Genomic DNA, 19376 nt, shown 5'->3' on the forward strand with positions numbered 1-19376 from the left:
GCTCTAACTTTAACTAAGTTTGTGTTGGCTAATACAAAGTCTTAACAGTGGAAAACTTCTTTTACAATGCGGCACCAAGAAATCGCTAATGTTTTAAAATGTTAAATTGAAACAAATCAAACACTTTAAGCCTTTTACACTTCTGACAACACTCACTGCATGTTTGGGAAATGGAAACCACATCAGTGTCACCCTGAAACGCAAGCAGAATGTGTCATCAGGGACATTACACTGTAAAAACTGGTGTGACATAGAATGAGGCGCTAATTGGACAACTGTTCTTTGCAAAATAGCAAAAGGACTGTGTACTGCAGGACAAAGCACAGTAGTTTTCCTCTGACTTTAAGTGGAGCAGAGGAAAGATTTTGCAAGTGTGAGTAAACGGAAATACAAAAAATTAAGTCATTAAATAGTTACATATTTACAAAGATTGCAATCTGTTACATTTGAAACAAGAAAAGAAAAGCGGTGGAAACTATGGGGGGGAAAGAGGCATTCCATAATCGTTACTTATGATTAGTTTAAGTAAATTCTTTCCCTACGCACCCACATGAAAGAGCAAAGAGTTCACGTTTTGACAAAGAAAGAATTTTACAGATATAGATTTCTTTCTAAACTCCACCCTGCACTTAGTTATTAGAAAAAGGATTTGCAGTAGTGATTCAGACAACTACAAACAATTATGGAACAATCTTGCGTTCAGTTACAGCCAGCTTTTACAGCATGACCTTTCAAAGGCTGTCTGTTCAGAACCACACACAAAAAAACCCTGTCTAAACCATTTATTGGTTTATGAGCCCAAATGACTTCATAATGATTGCTTAGTTAAGGTTTGCAGCTTGCTACTGAAGGTTAAATAGCAAGCTAAAGAAGCAGATCATTTTGGGTCTGCTAATTCTTTCTTGACAGTACCTTCTTTTCTGTGAGGCTCAGCAATCCCACTGCTGTGAAAGCAAACATGATAATCAGTATGACACCATTAACCGTCACTGGTTTTATCTTCTCATACATTTTGTTTTACTCTGTGTCTTTATGGTCACTTCACAGCCCGTCATGGCAGAAGACTGAGTCCGGTTCTGCAAGATGTATTTTCATGCTTAAATAGTTCTTCCTTCCCACTCTCTCCAAGGGCTTTTTCATAAGGGATAGTCTGATTGTTGCTGTTTTCTGTCTTATACTGAATGATCTTTACCTTATAATCTAAAGTGCCTTGTTACATCCCCCAGGAGGATGTCTCTTCTCCCTACTAACCCTTTGTTTTGTCCAGGCTCCACCTCCTCTGTCCCGATTGGATGCTGCGCAGAGTCCGGCTAATTGGTAATCAGCAGAGCACTATTTAAGGTCTGTGGAGCTGTGCTTCTGTGCCTTCTGGCTATTTTGGTTGCCATACCTGTGCAGGCTTGCATGCCTTTGGATCTTGTATGAGCATTGTTGTTTTCATGTTCAGACGGCTTGTAGGGGAGAGCTGCCTTTTGTTTTGACAACCTGTTTTCTCCTGTTTATGTGTTGTTAGGTAGGTTATGGTTATAGGTTGTATATGTTGTTTCTTTGGAGTTAGGTAAGTTTCTTTTATTTCTACATCAGGGATGTTTTGTTTGTTATGTTGGCCTTGGCTCTCCCTGACGTTATACCTCAGTCTGACCCCAAATCCCATCACCAGTATTAAATAAACCTTCTAAAATTACCATCTTGGCTCCTCCTTCTCTATCCACCTTTATGTTCGTCCCTTCAACCCCCTAGACTAGCCAGGGGACGTAACAGCCTTCAGATGACTGGTGATGTAACATTGCATTGAACTCAATTATGATTTACACCACGTTATCATTGATGTCCCATACACTGCTAGCTTGTACATTCTTTCTAACAATATTGTACATGTAGTAACATTTAACAAACATGACTTAGGCAAGATTTTAGGGCTTTAATCTGGCACAGTGACCACTTTAACAGACAAGATGTACGATCTGAGCTACAGAGGGTAGCATAACTCCTTGTGACACTTCAGAGCATTTGACCAGAAAAACACACAGCACAGGAAAACTTGCATACTTGTGCAGACCTGTGTGCGTATGCAAAAGTATTATATGTAAAGTGGCATTGCACCCAAATGTAAAAACTGTTTCATATTGAATAAAGGCATAAATCTACTTAAGTAATGGAACAAATGTTTGAGCATTAGAATATACTTTAATTATGCAGAATATATGCACTATATTACTAGATCATAATTTTTGAATGTTTATATCACATGCTTTTAATTACTTGTGCATCAGGGGGTAGCTTTATCTGTAACAATATAGCTTTTTATCACATTTTATGCTTTAAAATCTGCAGAATAAGCAACTTAAGAGTTAATATAAATGGTATTGAGTTAAAAGTACATCATTTGAAAGTTTGGAAGCAGAAAACAAAATGGCATAGAATAAACAAATACATGTTACATTTTACTGGTCCTATTGCCACTCTCATTCAGTGACATTGGATATTTTAAGTTTCACAGTTCTCTAGCCTAGTGGAAAATTATTTCGCGGACTCTTTCAACATCATCACTGACATCGACCCTGACAACTCCCTCACTCCACCAGGGTTTCACTTAAACAGAGCTGATTTTGGTTTTGCACCAATCAGAATGCTGTTACCAGTTTTATGTTGATAACTACGAAATTACGTCATGAATACATATCAACAAACCATTTAATGCTCTACTTTGTTTCTCTAATTCTATGATGAAATGACTTTCATTTAGTCTTTTAATCCCAAACAAATTTATATTTGACATCTTTCATTTTGTCTTTGTAAACAGCATCAAAGCATTCTGCTTCTGCCTCTGTTAGCTGATTCTTCCAGTCTCCAGCAATTCCTGAAACACAACACACAGAGAAGAATTAAACCTAAATTGAAGGAACTGTTGTGTCTATTATTTTAGGTTGTAAATGTAAAATTCTGTTACAGTTTTTCTCAGTTCCTTACGTACTATTACCAGGCTTATAAGCTAAAAATCCAAACCCTATCTCAGGTGATCATTTAGAAAGTTCTTGGTTCATTTCTAAAACCTAGGTATCACGTCCAGGTGCAAACACAGAGTCAAAACTTTTTCTGCACCAATTAGAACCTTTAAAAGTCTGATAAAAGAGCGCTGGGTCGGTGATGCAAAGGAGGAACACAAGGACAAAAAAAATTACCAATAATCCAAGGTACTCCAACATTTTCCTGCCTGCATACTTTCATTTTAAAACCTACATCCACATTCACCTCCTCCCAGAGTCCTGTTTAGACATGCCAGTCGAAGTTATAGGGGGGTGGATAAGAGATATAACTCATGCTATTTCACCATACAGTACAGCTTCAAAACCAACATACTTCGGGGGGGTTTGACGGGGGGAGAGGGGTTGGGTGCGGTAACCATTCTCAGTAGTATTACAAAAACACACCTTTCCTGAGGAATTCAGACTTGCTCTGGTCCATGATTTCTTTAGGAACAGCCGAGTAGTTCGACATGCTGTTTTTCTTCATGTTCTTGAACAAGCATCGGTCTGCTATCTTCTCTATTACTCCAGTATCCAGAGATTTCTCCATGAACTGAGCGATTCTGGCCACAGAGTCCTTCAGGTCCTGCACCGTGCAGACAAACACCGTTCAGCTCATGTTCTTACCACGAATCTCAGTGTTTGACTCTTTTTTTCGTGTTTAAATTATTTGGAAAGCATTTGCAGTTGTTCTCACCTTTAAAAGTTCTTCATAGGAGATGTACATGATGGACTCCTTATCTTTAGCATTGAGCCAACCCTTCACATGGTCAAACCAGGAACCAAATATAACTGAAAGAAAAAGAAAAGATTCCCTTTGAGTTATTATGAATACAATAGCAAACGTCTCTGCATTAATGGTTCAACTTCATCAATCCTTATTCCTCTTGTTACCAGTTGTAAAATACAACTGAATAAAAGGCTAAATGTCACCTGCTGTTCTAATACAGAGTAAAAAAAAAGAACAACCTTCTCCATCTAGGAACTTCTGGAGGAACTCGCTCTGTGGGCCTGGTTTCACCAGGAACGAAGTTGACCCGAAATAGTGAAAAGCAGACGTAAACACATCTTTGGGGTTCCTCATGACATAGATGACCTGGAGTAATGACAAATCATTACTTCACTTTAAACATTCAACATTTAAGTTTGTAGCTCTATGACCAAATAAAACTACAATGTATGTATTACACAGACAAAGCACTTTGAGTTCATAACCTGTCCTTCACATGCAATCACAGACCTTCTCACTGGTGATTTTTTTTGTATGGTTGCTTACTTTGCCATGCCAGACACTTGGACACAGGCACAGCAGAATACAAACCCTGTATTTCTTATAGGAACTACTAAGTAATAGCCTGAGGTCTCATAAGAAGCTGTCAGTGGTGAGTAATGACAAATCCTCTGTTCTTGTTGTTGTGTCTTTTAAATTGTGTTGTAATGTTCTTTCAGTTACTTCATTTTCTTTCCACATCAGTTTTCTGTGCGGAGGAAACCTGACAAAGACTTTCACATTTTTCTCCGACAAGTTGTATACTCAGTGTTTTATCAGGCTAATATTAGGGGCTGTTGGCTACATGTCTTTTACAAGTATTCTTATGTTGGCTGCCTGTGCTACATTCATGTTTTAAACCACTCAATTTAGATTATGCCTGGATGAATCCCAGCATATCTATGCCAATTATTTATTATTAAGGAGGAGAAGCTGCTACTCTATAGCAGGAATTAAAGAGACCCATAAAACATCCCATTTCACATTTGAATTAACAGCTTTAATGACCCACAAACCAAACTATGTGGCAGACCTACCTTTGGTTTAACTTCAAAGAAGGATGGCGGCATCATGCTGTAGTGGAAGTGAGTTGTAAACATGCGTGGAGACGGCCTCTTTTCAAGGTTGAGGGTGAGGGCTCGATTCTCCTCCAGCCATGGAACACGGTCCCAATTGTGGAGAGTCTCAACGGAGGCCGGATCCCCTCCGCTGATGATGAGAGGGAGCATCTCCTGCATCCATGTCGTACCTACAAAAAAGAAACAATCTCATGTTTTGATTTAGCTTTTATTTGGGCCTCCCAATATTAGAGCTCAGCGGTTCGACTGAATTGAATTATCTTGATTAACATGTAGAGTGCAGAGGGTTTTTGCAACACGCTTACACATCATACTGGGCTGAGGGTGTCCGAACAGAATTTCCCAAACTTAAATAATAAATAGAATCAGTAGCATAATATTAATAATCAAGGCTAGTCAGGGAGGCGTCTTCTGTTATTGCAGGAAGAGGAGCAGATACGAGGTGAGGTCAGACGAGGACGGAAAGAGGAGAAGATCCGGCAGGGAGACAGCAGGACTGAAGAAGATAGTCATAATAATACATTTTATTGTTGTGGTATAAACTGTATGGTGCGACTTGAGGCAGGCAATGGCTGAGCGGGCTCATGTGAGCCTCCAGCTGAAACAGGAGGCTGCAGGGGCTCGGCTGAGGCGAAACAGGGCCAGCAGGTGCAGAAACCTCTGGCTGAAGCAGAGCTATCTGGAGCTGTGCAGGGCACACAGCTGGCTCAGGATGCAGCAGCTGGGGCTGCGCAGCCCATGCAATCTGATCGGGATGGCTGGCTGGATGAACTCGCCTAGCTCCCAGCTGACGGAGGAGGAGAAGAAGGCTGCACTGCCTCCAGGAGTGCAGAGCCAGCTGAGGTCACAGGCTCAGCCTCTGAGGGGAGTTTCAGTTTCTGAGGAGCCCAGTTTCACAGTCACGCAGTCTCAGAATAAACAATCTTTGGAATTATTATTCCAGACCAGGGAGGAGTGAGCACAGGGAGGAGTGGGAGTAACACAGTTCTTTAAGTCCTTAGAGCAGATGATTCTGTTTCTGAAAACACAGACTTTAAATTTCCAGGCTCAGGAGAAACGTAATCAAAGGTCGGAGAAAGTCCACTACAAAGAGGAAGCCGGAAACCAGGCTTTGTAGCCGGCTAGCTACAATCTTTATGACCACGACGGTATTCCTTATGAGTGAGAGGACCCAAACGCAAGCATTGGAGATGGAACAGAACTTGAACTGAAAGTGAGCCTTTGTTAAGGCGGAGCAGAAGTCAAACAAAGCCAAATGTGACAATGACTAAATTAGCGAAACCTAAACTGGGAGAAACCTTAAAAACAAGTACAAAGAAACTAAAGACCTGAGCACCTGAGACATGGAAACCTGGAGAATGGGAAACGCGAGACATAGAAACACAAGGGGAGATACGCAGATAATCCGGCAGCAAACAGAGGAAGACAAATGGCTTAAATACACAAAGGGATAATGAGGGAATGAGACACGGGAGGACAGCACAGCTGGGAGTACTCAAACATAACGAGACAGGGAGGAAGCAAACCTAAACACACTAAGCAAGCACTACACAAGGACCTATCAAAATAATCCAGGAAACATGAGACACAGACTAAGGCTACGTTCACACTGCAGGTCTTAATGCTCAATTCCGATTTTTTGATCAAATCCGATTTTTTTGTCTGCTTGTTGACACTACAAATAAAATGCGACAGCAAACGCGCTCTAGTGTGAACGCTCAAAGCGGCCCGCATGCGCAAAAGAAGACGTCACACACAACGCGCTCTGTTTAGACCCAGAGCAAACTATTGTTTGACTGATGGCCCTTAATATAAATACTTCGGACTTCACGTTTCCCAATTTTGTTATTTCCATAATAATGTAAATAACCTAATAATTATCCTTATTGCTGTTTTAGAGGAGCGTTGCTTCAAAGGATAGCTGCAGATTTCTGTCAGAATCTGCAGATTATACAGTACAAATAAAATGTTCACGTTTCTCCAACGTTGTCTTCCCAGCAGTTTCACCGGATGGCCAGGAAGCATTCACGATGTCTTATCGGGCGCTTCTCCGGCGCTGATAATTGGCGTCTGTCTTGTGTCAGTGACGTAAAAGACGGATTTAATGCGACTTGACCGTTCAAACAGCAGTCGCTTTCTGAAACATCGGATATGTATCGGATTCAGTACCACATAAGTGACCCAGATCGGATTTGAAAATATCGGATTTGTGCCGTTCACACTGTCATAGCATGATCGGTGTGAACGTATGACGTGGATTTGACACTGAGACCAGGAGATATGACTGACTAGGGAGAAGGAGGGAACATAGTCTGGACAGAGGAGCTGCATGAACATAGAGAAAAGGGTGACTAGATATGAAATGTGGAATACAGCAAAGGCATAAACACAACCTAAATCATAGAAACTACAGAAAATAACTAAGAAACAAGAAATACAAAGACTATTACATGAATAACACTAAATCAAAGAATATTCAAAAACCAGAAAACATAAACCCTGCGTCCCCAGACCCAGAACCGTGACAATAACCAGGGTTTAGAAATGAGCGAGTTCCAGAATCTTTCACCTTAATGTAGTAGACCAGATATATGTTTCACTTGTTTGCCTTACCTTGTGATTGTGCATAGTATGGTCCGGACAGTCTGTGGGCATTTTATGTTCTACTCACGAGTCTGTTACTAAAAGATCTTTCTGTACAAAGCGAGCTTAATGCAGTATTCAAATATTTACTATAGGCCCACAGTAGTCAGCAGAAACTCGCTCACCTCATTTCATGACACTGGCAAACTTGAGTGTCAAATTTTAAAAAGTTGATGTCAAACATTTGTGCTGGTTTGTGCTGCAAAAAGTTTCGTTTGTGCTGCTCAGATCTGTCCTGCCATTCTAGCAAAACTGAATGCTGGCTTGACAATGAACCAGTTGTACACAGTTCCCTAAATATGCATTCTTCTCTTGTAATAATGAGAAAGCTTAAACTAAAACTACAATAAGCCATCCATTTTCTTCAGTTAGCACTGTATTTATTTAACTTTTTTAATTTTATCCAAGCTAAAGTCCCTGTCTAAGACAGAGCTGATCTAGTCCACTTCCTGTCTGTCCTTTTAAATCCATCCATCGCCTGCTGATTGTTTTTGGTGTTCACAAATACTTTGTAGAAAATATGTCCAAACTCTAATAAAACTTCACTTGTATTCCTCTGTTTTTGCAAGTAAAAAACACCATTCTGGTACTGAACATCACATTTTAAGTTGTAAATACACTGATTCTTATATCGTACTCCCCAAGAGTGCTCAAAGCACTCTATACAACATACTACATTCACCTATTCTCACAAGCACTCTAACTACATTCACACTGATGGACGCATCAGAGAGCAACTGGTTAGTTAGCAGGAGTTAACATCTTGCCTATGGATACTTGATATGCAGACTGGAGGAGCCGGGGATCAAACCACCAACCTTCTGATCATTAGGTGACCTGCTCTACTAGCTGAGGTACAGCCATCCCCAGCTGCTGGTAGAAAAGCTCTGCTGTCTGTGGCTTTATGACTAAAAATCAACCGGACGTGATTCATTGTGTTAAAAGGGCAAGTAGCATGTAAAGTCATATCTATTGTCACAGCACCTTTAACAAAAACATAAAGAAAAGTGCCAGAAGACATTTTTGAGCCTTAGTACCACACAGCACATTCATAGGGTATATAGGGTCCGTCTCTTCAGAAATACCAGCCAAAAAGTGGTTCTGTGATTTTTTTTATGTTATTGCTCATCTTGATAAATAGAATGTACTGAAATTATTTTTACGAGGGGTTTGTACATAACATGAAGAAAGGATGCAGGTATAATGCACTAATACAGGTACAGCTGCTCTGTGCCACGGTAACTGTATTACACTGTTCCAAAAAATAGTAATGTCAAATTATTTTACTGTGTAGTTTACAGTTATGTACTGTTTTTCTAGAACATCATTACATTTACATAAGTAGACTGTGATCTGACACGTCAAATGTAAAATAACATAACATCACTGTAAATGTAATAAAACACAATTTACTTGTTTGTTAAATAAATTTTTTTGTACATATGCATATTTAGATCGTAAAAATACATCCAGAAGTGTCTCCCATCATGCTTTGGGACATGTGCTGCTGTTTAGATGTTCTTGTTTCATTGTTTATGGTTACGTTACTTTAAACTGTTATCTTGAATGTTGTGTTTACGCCGTGGTGCAGCGTCACTGACAGTTGTTTTGTAGAGAGAGTGCTGTACCATGAGTGACTTCTGTTGTGCTGTTGTTGAACCTTGAGGCACATTGCACCACAAGTGTTTTAATAAAGAGCTCCCCTACCAGCTTGGGGTTAAGATTTCTCTGCATGCCACAATGTAAAACATTGCACGGACGCGCTGTGCTAATTATATATTTTGAAAAAGAAATGTAGAGGTAGGAATTGCAATTAATATAAATAACATGACGCTAAGCATCGGCCAATGAATGTGAACTAACAACAAGGTCGCGGGTATGGCTGCGACCGTAGGAAAAAACCCTAATATGAAGGTATTTTACTGCATTTTACAGTAATGTTCTGTTCTTCTAGAACATCATTAAAGTTACGTAAATAGACTTTGACTTCACATTTTGAATGTAAATTAACGTTAAATCACTGTAATGTAATACAACATAATTGTCATGATTATTAAATGTATCTGTCTGTGCATATGCATATTTAGATTGTTAAAATACATTCACAAATGTATCATGATCTCACAAATATCTGTCCGTTATTTGAAAGATTGAACTGTTGAATTCAAATGTAATGCTATGGAAAAGTATATAACACGATCCCTATAAGCTTGTGTTTCATCACATAAGTATTATTATCATTACTAGTTAGGGCGTTCGGGGCTCAAGAGTTGGCAGTTCGCCTTGTGATCAGAAGATTGCCGGTTCACGCCCTGGCTCGGACACTCTCCGTCGTTGTGTCCGTGGTCAAGACTCTTCACCTACCGCCTACTAGTGATGGCAGCCTCGCCTCTGTCAGTCTGTCCCAGGGCATGCAATCAATTATTATTTAAACCAACTGTTAACTGTATATTTCTGTACATTTACGTGTTATGATTCATATTTCCACATTCAGTGACCTTGTTTATAGGTAATTTCATTGTTTGATCACGTAAAAATGTTCCTAATTTAATGTCTAAAAGCACTTGGAAAAGGCAGAATCCAGAGGTGGGACCAAGTCATTGCTTTGCAAGTCTCAAGTAAGTCTCAAGTCTTTATCCTCAAGTCTCAAGTCAAGTCTCAAGTAATGTCAGGCAAGTCAGAGTCGAGTCTCAAGTCACTGGTGTAAAAGTCCGAGTCAAGTCACAAGTCTGAAACTTTGAATTTCAAGTCCTTTCGAGTCTTTAAAAAAAAAAAAAAAAAAGCATGTTGCAGTTATATGCTAAATGTAAATATTAGACCATGTAATTTTAAAATCTGTGTTTTTCTCAACACATGACAAACTAGTGAACTTAGAAAATATACACAAATTGTAAAATTGCACCTCTTTAAAATGCAGCTCAATTAAACCTAGCTCCAAGAATAATTTTCACCGACAGTTCTGAGATAAGCTGCATGTTATTCTTGGATGCGGTTGTAGGACCAGCTTTAAAATCGCATGACAAAAATATCATACACATTAAAAAAAAAAACTGCATCACCAACGTAGCCTGGACAACATTTGCTAGTTAGATGAAGTCAGCTATCTCATCTTAGCATATTTATATGCATATTTATAATCATACGGTTCTTGGAGTGAGTGCATACACTCATGAAGTTTAGTAACTTCAGGTCACTGCAACAAGCCCAGGTACAGTTTACCGACGGATGGGTGCAGGACCTTGAAATGCACCGTGTAGAACGAAAGACCATCGTACGTATCATAAGTTTACCAGTCTCACAAATCGTCGTCATAAATACACATTCCTTAACCGTTTATTAATAGGACCTTTGAGCTCAACGGTAATTAATTAGTAGTGGAAATAATTTCTGGTAGCATCACAGAAATGTAGCAGTGACAATAATATTGGATGCTGTAATCGTACTGGGCAATTAGTGATACAAAACAACTGTTTTATCCTGTGAATAAAAGTATATGTTTTTGTCAATGTACCATAATAACAGAAGCGAAACGCAATATTGTGTCAGGACAATTCACTATTTATGCACAATAAATAAAGGAGCATAGCGCGACAATTTCTGTTCAGCGCCAGACTTGCTTGTAACCTATATCACCAATTATGTTAAGAAAAATGACGCATTAACTACAACAGCAGACTGACCTTTGTGGAAATGCTTGGAGCAGACTAACCTGTGAGCTGGAGTGTTCTGGGACGTTATATTTGACCTTTGAATGGCTGCAATCCAGTCGCCTCTTTGTTACTTCGGAAACATGGCTCGAACAATTTCTCTTCAACGACGTAATCCGATAACAACCGATCTCTTTACCCGTCGGCTTCCCGTGGCTGTCATGCGACCGGCTATTGCAGTTAATAATACAACAGCTTCTTGACATTTTTGTGTTTCTTTTTATCGCTGTATAACTGATTTTAATTGAAAGCCTAGTACCGCTTGCCACGAGTTCCCAGAATCCTTTGCGGTTCTACCCGTGAATGACGTCACATTTTCAATCTCTATATAATATGCATGTTAAATTTTATATTTGGGGTAAAATATCAAGTCTTTTCAAGTAAACCGGTTCAAGTCCAATTCAAGTCCCAAGTCATTGGTGTAAAAGTCCAAGTCAAGTCACAAGTCTTAGAACATTTTTTCAAGTCAAGTCTAAAGTCATAAAATTAATGACTCGAGTCTGACTCGAGTCCAAGTCATGTGACTCGAGTCCACACCTCTGGCAGAATCCCATGTCAAATTAGCGCAACTAATTGTATTTTCATTACTGGAAATAACCGTATTTTTATGCGGGAGTTATTTTCTGTAATTATACGGTCGTATTTTGGCGCCCCAGCTGCCGGAATATTACCATTTTTTCAAGATGCTTTTTCTAACAGTGTATAAAACAGGTAATTTATGTATTTTATAACCCTCATACATTGCTTCTATAGACTGTAGTCAACTCAAAGACATTAGGCATAAATATACATGGAAGCATCGTCAATAACTTTGTGGCAGACGGTCACTGGTGATCCAGAGAAATGAGGTTCTCAGGTTTGGAGTGAATTGCATATATTTAGACTCCGGGCATTGACAGACCTGTTTCTGCCGGAGACTCAACGGACAGTCGGGGATGAGAGCTTTCCAACAAGGTTCCCACATTTAAAATAAACCCCACAATGAAATTTAATGCTAAATACATACCATTAACGTGGTCGCATAAAATGGAAACTAAGAGCAATCCTTGTTTTAAACGACGTGTTAGACCAACGCCAGGACGATTATATAGTGTTATTGCTGCTTATAATAAGAAAACGACAGGTTGAAAAATCCTCTTCCAGCCTACTGAAACAAACCTCTCTTTAGCATAAAAGAAACCATTTGCAGTCGAACCGCGATCACTCACCAGACTTGGGGTACGTTACAATAAGGATGTCATCCGGACGAAACGCAAACTCCTCGTAGTACCTGAGGCTCTCGGGCGGATGGAGACTTGAAGGCACATAGACGCCTTTGTACAGCGTGTATAACTCTGTCTCAGTCATGCTTCAACAAGCAGAAGCAGCTCACTGAAAACAGCTCTGAGAGCTTCGAGCTGAAAAACTGCTGGACTTTGTCTCAACTTAACGCACTATCACTGTTTTTGTAGCTCGAGACTGTAGCGCAACTCCCGCTTCTCCTGTGGTCTCGCGCTGGCTTCTGTTTGCGTCACTTTCCAACAAGTGTGCGATTCTTTGTCAAAGCTCAAGCATTCATGACCAAGTAATCATTGAACGATTCGTGTAAAATTTACGGACTTAGTAATACACAATATATTTATTTATTTTTCATTGTTTGTTGGGATAATAGAGTTGTTATTGGAGCTGATAACAGAGCTTATATTGTAATATTCACAATTATAAGTCAGAGAGCCGAAAATAAAACACTGCCACGCAAGCTAAGACCCAAAACTTTATTTCACAGCTGGCACTTTAAAACGAGGATCGCAAACAAAGGCTGAAGGGAGGCCACCTATGTATGGGGCGCCGTTTGTAAAGTGAAACATGCTGAAATTAACGGCAACATTTTTCCACATTTAGCTCAAAACCTTACAAAAACATATTTTTTCGAGTAATTTTTTACAACATTTAGTAAAATATTTGTAACTTTTCATCAAATGTTAAATATTAAATCTAAATGTTAAATGTTAAATCTAAATGTTAAATGTTAAATCTAAATGTTAAATGTTAAATCTAAATGTTATATTTAAATCTAAATGTTAAATGTTAAATCTAAATCTAAATGTTAAATCTAAATGCTAAATGTTAAATGTTAAACCTAAATATTTAGGCTAATATGCAAATTTATTGTACGGATCAACGGAAATACCAAGCTTCCCGAAAACCTCTGGTGCAAAATTGTGTCTGTTCTCCTCCTCACTTCTCCCCGCCATGTGCTGCTTCACTTCTTGCCTACGAGCATGTCCAGCGATTTTGCTGGACATGTGCTGCAGCGATTGTGAAGTGAAGACTGCAGCTACTAAGAGTGCACTACTGCTGAACCTTTGTATGGCCGACAAAACGGATCTTCCGATGTTTTCAGCTAAATCGCCGGACGTGCTTTCTCATGGTCGGGTTATGGCTGAATTCCAGTGGAATGACGGTCCCGCCATAATAGACGTTTCAGCCATGTGTTCCAGCCCTAAACCTAACCTTATCCCTAACTATAACCTTATTCCTAACCTTTACTAGCAGTTAAATGACGTAAAATAGTGTTTTCCAAATCGATCTTTAGAAAATGAACGAACATGTGTAGATTGAGTCCAAACGGTTCTCATGTGCTCTCCTTTTTCCGATGCCGTAATTTAGGAACATGTTGGGTACCCGAAAGCATAAAATGTTGACAATTTGTCACCTAACGAAAATTATTACGCTTTGGGAGTGAGAACGAACGTGTCTGACCACTACCGGCACACTTTTGCACCGGAGGTTTTCGGAAAGCTTTTATTTTGGTATTTCCGCTGATCCGTGCAATAAATTTGCATGTTAGCCTAAACATTTAGATTTAACATTTAACATTTAGCATTTAGATTTAACATTTAGATTTAGATTTAAATATAATATTTAGATTTAACATTTAACATTTAGATTTAAATATAATATTTAGATTTAACATTTAGATTTAACATTTAGATTTAGATTTAAATATAATATTTAGATTTAACATTTAACATTTAGATTGAATATTTAACATTTAGATTTAACATTTAAAATTCTGTTTTAAATATGAAAAGTTACAAATATTTTACTAAATGTTGTAAAAAATGACTTGTTTTGAGCTAAATGTGGAAAAATGTTGCCGTTAATTTCAGCATGTTTCACTTTACAAACGGCGCCCCATACCTATGTACCCGAGGGAGGGAAAAAAACAGCACACTTCAAAGGGATCTATACACTGCAAACAACCGCATGTAAATGATTGACACTGCAAGCAGTGAAAACCATTAGGTTGGAGCTCCGATTACAGCTCCCAGCCTGAACTTGGATCATCTCTCCCCGTCTACGTTCCCTCCGACAATAAAACAACGATACGGATCTTACAGAAACACCAGACCTCCCTTGGGATCTGATCTGGTCTGTGTTTCAGTGTTTTTTATGTGTAATGTCTTTACTTATATTTGTAAAAAGACTTTAGTGTACATGATTTGCAAAGGGCTTATATATAAAAAAAAAAATTACATGTTTTTTAAATATGTTTGTGTTATTGTACCTAACCAATCCCGTCCTTTTTGGCCACTTAAAATATCTTTATAGATCTATTGTTATATTTCTGCTATCCTTTGGCCGGATCGGTCTTAAAAAATACATTTTTAATGTCAATCAGATGTTGTATGGGTTAAATAACGGATATATTAAAGTCACTCTGTCAAAAAACTGATTGAGGCTTCTACCTTGTGACAGGAATGTTGTTTGTGGTTCAAGATAACTTGATATCATTCATGAGGGATACATTTAATGTACGTTTCACATATACATAGGCTTAAAAGTTATTTATAGCAGTTTAAATTCAATCAATGACTTTTTGGCACTACAATGGCAACTAAAGTCCGCAAGGACTTATAGGTGGCATCTTATTCCCAGCCCTATACTAAGTAAGGAAGGGAACTAGCCTCCCCTCGTCACACTAGAACACCAGTCCCCTTTCTATCTATCTTCGTCGCCTCATCTATGAATGCAAAACTACCATGTCTGTCAAATGCGTTTGTTAGGTTTTGTGAGGTCAAAACCTCACAAAACCTAACAAAACCAAAAGAAATTAGCAACTAGGGCTAAAGAGTCAAACTAACATACTGACAACCCCCAAGAATATGCATAGCCCCCCATTTTCTGCTCTTCACTCCCATTACTATACTCTTGCAAATCAGATCCCCCCCCCCCCCTTAGTAATACAGAACCAAACTGATTTAGGTATAATGGAATATGATTTCCCTGTAATAACCAATACAAACCCACCTAATTTACCATCGATGCATTCAGAACCTTCTTTAGCACTTTCCAAGCCTCTGACAGATACTAAAAGGGTTGGGATGGACAGGTATTGGGCTCTATGCACGCCTCCTTTCCTGGAAATAAGGGCAATTTCACCATATGTGTGGACTACAGTCACACTACCAAAACCCTTCTCCTGTTACTGGAACTAGCAGGCTGAGGGAGAAGAGTGGGAATAACTGGGAATATGTCTGTGAAGGTTCTCAGTCATCCAGGTCATCGTAGTCTAAGGAGCTTGGAAAGAAAAGTAACAAGCAATGCTTCTGATTGTGCCAGAGCACATTTTGAACAACACCATGGGAATTTCGGATTTTACACAGGTGGTTGGATGTTACACTCTGGAAATGGAAGGAAGGTGAGTGTTATTAACCCTCTGTGGTCCACGCTGCACCTGCAAATCACATGACTGATGTAAGCTGACATAGCAACAAGCTGCAGCCACCCTGAGTCTCTATTTCAGCCCACATTGAAAGTTATGACTTTAAAGTTTTTAAATTTTAATTACAGGCCAGTAAATCTAGAGTTGTGATAATATATATAAGGCACGCTTTTTTCTAAATACTGTCATCACGTTTTTGTGTGTGTGTGTTTAAAGCGTTTTCTAAGGAAAGCACGAAAACAGTAAAGAAACGTTTAGTGTGGAGTGGATTCTTAGTGTGTTGTGTTGTCTTGTGTAGTTGTTCTGTTGTGTAGTCGTTTTGTTTTGTGTGTCAGTGAGGGAACTAATGAATGTCACAAAGGCACATTTGCAATGTAAACACTGTCACTAAGTAGAAAACCAGCGGAGTGATACACCTCCTGTTGTCAGGCCTGCAGGTTTATCCCTGTGCTGTTCTCTGTCTTTTGGTGGACAAACTTTTTTTTTACTGGCACACATCATTTGTGGGGCATCTTATTGCAACACCTGATTGTTCTCTCATTTTAGTTTTAGTAATATTTTTAAATGGTTGTAGAAAAAAAACAGCAGGTGTATTGGCTGCATTTTTAGATAAATAGTTGTATATGTTTACAAAATGTACAATTATTTTATATTTGCATTTCAAGTTATAAAAATTTACTCAAGATGTCTGTGGGGGTTTTTACAGTAAAAAAATACTACTAGGATTTTAAGTTCTTTGTGTGATTTCAGATCAGTAATAGTACTATTAATAGTAATAGTAGTACTAATGCAGTATGTCAGTGAAAAACAACTAAATTCAGTTGAGCTGAAAAGAATGATACCAAACAAGGCAAGGGGGGGGGGGGAAAATTAAACAATCTGAGGGTGAAACACAAACGTAAACTCAAAAGGAGTCAAAAATGGCCGGTTTTATTTCAGACCTCAGTGGGTTAATCCAACAAATCATGAAAAATTAGGTTTACATTTTTGTTCATGACAGTGCAGATTTCTGACATTTTGTGTAATTTAAGCTGTAACAATGTGATTGTTTTCTAACAAAAAACAGTGTGAAACTTAAGTTAGACTTGTGTTTGTAAATGAACCGCCCCATGTTGTGTAGCTTTCTGGAGTTTATACTTATTGGGCTACATATTTATTTATTATACAGGCTATACAGTACATAACATCAAAACTCACATGTTTTATGTAACTAAAGTGTGTAATTATGTGGGCTACAGACAATAATTAAGTTATAGACTATATATATATATATATATGAAAAACGTGTATACTTACTGCATTTGAATCATTTTAACCATATATAACCACCTACATGTGTGTTTGGAGAAAAAAAAAGGCTTTGATTTTGCCACCCCATTTGATTTCTTTGCCACCCTCATGCCACCCTAAGAAAATTTCTCTAGATCCGCCCCTGCTTAGAACTGAAGAAGCTTCTCGGATGAGAGGTGAAACGTCTTCAAGCAACTCAAAGAAGTCCAGACGCTTTTCTTTCCAAGCTCCTTAGACAACTGTGGGAATAGAAGCAAAATGCGTGGGCTCCAATTTCAGGCACTGAACCGCTCTCCCTTCCACTACACCAAGTAAAACTTCCAGCTGCTCATCCCTCTTTGACTTTTGTTCTACAACTACATTACTATCCTGAGCCAAGTGGCCATTTTGCAAACCTCTAATAAGTTCCAATTCTGCAGTCAAATTTATTGCAGCCGCTAATGTTGCTGGTTTAGAACTGCTAAGAGTAACATGCAAAATCCTACATCCCACATGTGTAATAAAATGATCCCTTGCCAGCAAGTCTTGTGTCACATATGTGTATCATTATCAGTAGAAGTGTACTCTCTACATACCAGCCTATGTGAGGCAATGCAAAATTCCTGGACTGTTTCATTATGTAACTTCCTCCATGTAGAATAATTCACACAGTTGCAATCTTCACTATCACAAGGATCCAAACACCTCCTCATAGCATCTTTCAGGAGAGTATAATTAGTTTTAGATTAAGCGGACAAACCACTATAAACTTCATGAGCCTGTTCCAATTTTAACTTCTTCACATCTTCCCATACGTTAATGCAACATCTGCATGCATGTCCATTTCATGTTTCAGAGAGTTAAAATGTGAAATTGACACGGTGGATGCGATGGACTTGGCGTGTCTATTATACGTTTTGCTGTGATATACATCCTACAGGATTTTCAATAAAATGTTTTTGTTCACAGTAAAAAATATTTCAAATTGTTGCTTAACACTCGAAGAACATTCCTGAAGGATGACTACACACGCATTCCTATTGGTGGAAAACACTGAGCTGAACAGATCTGTTTCGTTTGTGTGTTTGCCTGTCTTAATACGTGTGCCTGTATTTACATTGATGTTGCTGTGCATAGTATAGACAGGATATAGTCTGTGGCAATTTTATTTGTTTATTTATTTACTTTACTGATAGGTACTTTGACTTTATTGGGTATTCAAATATTTACTAAAGGTATTCAGTAGTCATCAGAAGGTCCTTAGTTTTCGGTCAAAGTACCCTGTCCCCATATACCTCATTTCAGGGTTACTGGCATGTCGCTGATGAACTAAACAGAAGCATTTGTTTTACAGTAGCCACAGCATTCCACACATTTCTCTTGCAGTGCACTGACAGAAAACTTTTCAGTAGAGCGTACAGCCCGATTCGATCCGGTGGGGGGATGCCAGATCAGGCGCCCCCATCCGGCTCTCCTCTCTCCTGTCTTGTCAGTTGTCTTACTTCTCTCTATTACCTTTTCTATCCCTTTGAAGAAGTGAGGCTCCTTAAATATTAAAGGGTAAGTATTAATTTTCATTTCGAACTGATAGAAGAAAAAAAATTGTAGTTAACTAAATAGAAGAAAGTAGAAGAGAAATAACAATCTAACGTAAACCAGTGACACACTCTTGGGCCTGATCAACCTTGGCAGGGCCTTCCTGGATGGTGTCTAGTGATAATGGCTGAAACGCCCAATGAATCCAAGGTCCACTACTGATGATGTGTCCCAAATGTAATATTATAATAAGTGCTGTCAGCGTTAATCTCGTTAAAATGACGTTAACGGCATAACTGCATTAACATGGCATATCTCTGTTAGCGAGTTAGCACAGATCGCCCCGTGTGTGGGGCTGCATGGCGCTAACGCGTTAACGAGCTAACCGCGCTAACGCCTTCACACCTGCACAGACTATCGACAGTAAGGCTATACCTGAGCAGAAAAGTGTGTCAAAGTGTGTGGACCGTGTGTCAAAATGACAAATGCTACACTGGTTTACAAAGGAATTCCAAGTTTACGTTTAATTTCGTAATTCTTATGTTTTGCGTGACTAGCAATCTCCGTACAGGTGTTCAGAATGTATTCTCCTGGATAAGACTTTTGATAATCTGCAACCATTTTTTATTAAACTATGTG

General features: G+C 38.8%; 1 protein-coding gene across 2 annotated transcripts; it reads right to left on the reverse strand.

Annotated features, from left to right (window-relative positions):
• Nucleotides 1–1912: 1912 nt before the first annotated feature.
• LOC146663077 (sulfotransferase 2B1-like) lies at nt 1913–12711 on the reverse strand. Of its 2 annotated transcripts, none has more exons than XM_085415686.1 (6): nt 12433–12711; nt 4833–5044; nt 3996–4122; nt 3724–3818; nt 3432–3612; nt 1913–2860 (listed from the first exon to the last, which is right to left on the reverse strand). In XM_085415686.1, exons 1-6 carry the CDS (start codon nt 12569–12571, stop codon nt 2751–2753), a joined length of 864 nt encoding a protein of 287 aa, XP_085271812.1. In that variant the 5' UTR covers nt 12572–12711; the 3' UTR covers nt 1913–2750. The 2 variants fall into 2 exon arrangements, with proteins under 2 accessions (XP_085271812.1, XP_085271813.1); XM_085415687.1 differs by lacking the exon at nt 12433–12711 and adding an exon at nt 11227–11568.
• Between the last annotated feature and the right edge of the window lie 6665 nt (nt 12712–19376).

The sequence above is a fragment of the Rhamphochromis longiceps genome, linkage group LG8, assembly GCF_057381845.1.
Source record: "Rhamphochromis longiceps isolate RC_006_pf linkage group LG8, R_longiceps_female_GT1.1, whole genome shotgun sequence".
In the NCBI taxonomy this organism is placed as follows: Eukaryota; Metazoa; Chordata; class Actinopteri; order Cichliformes; family Cichlidae; genus Rhamphochromis; species Rhamphochromis longiceps.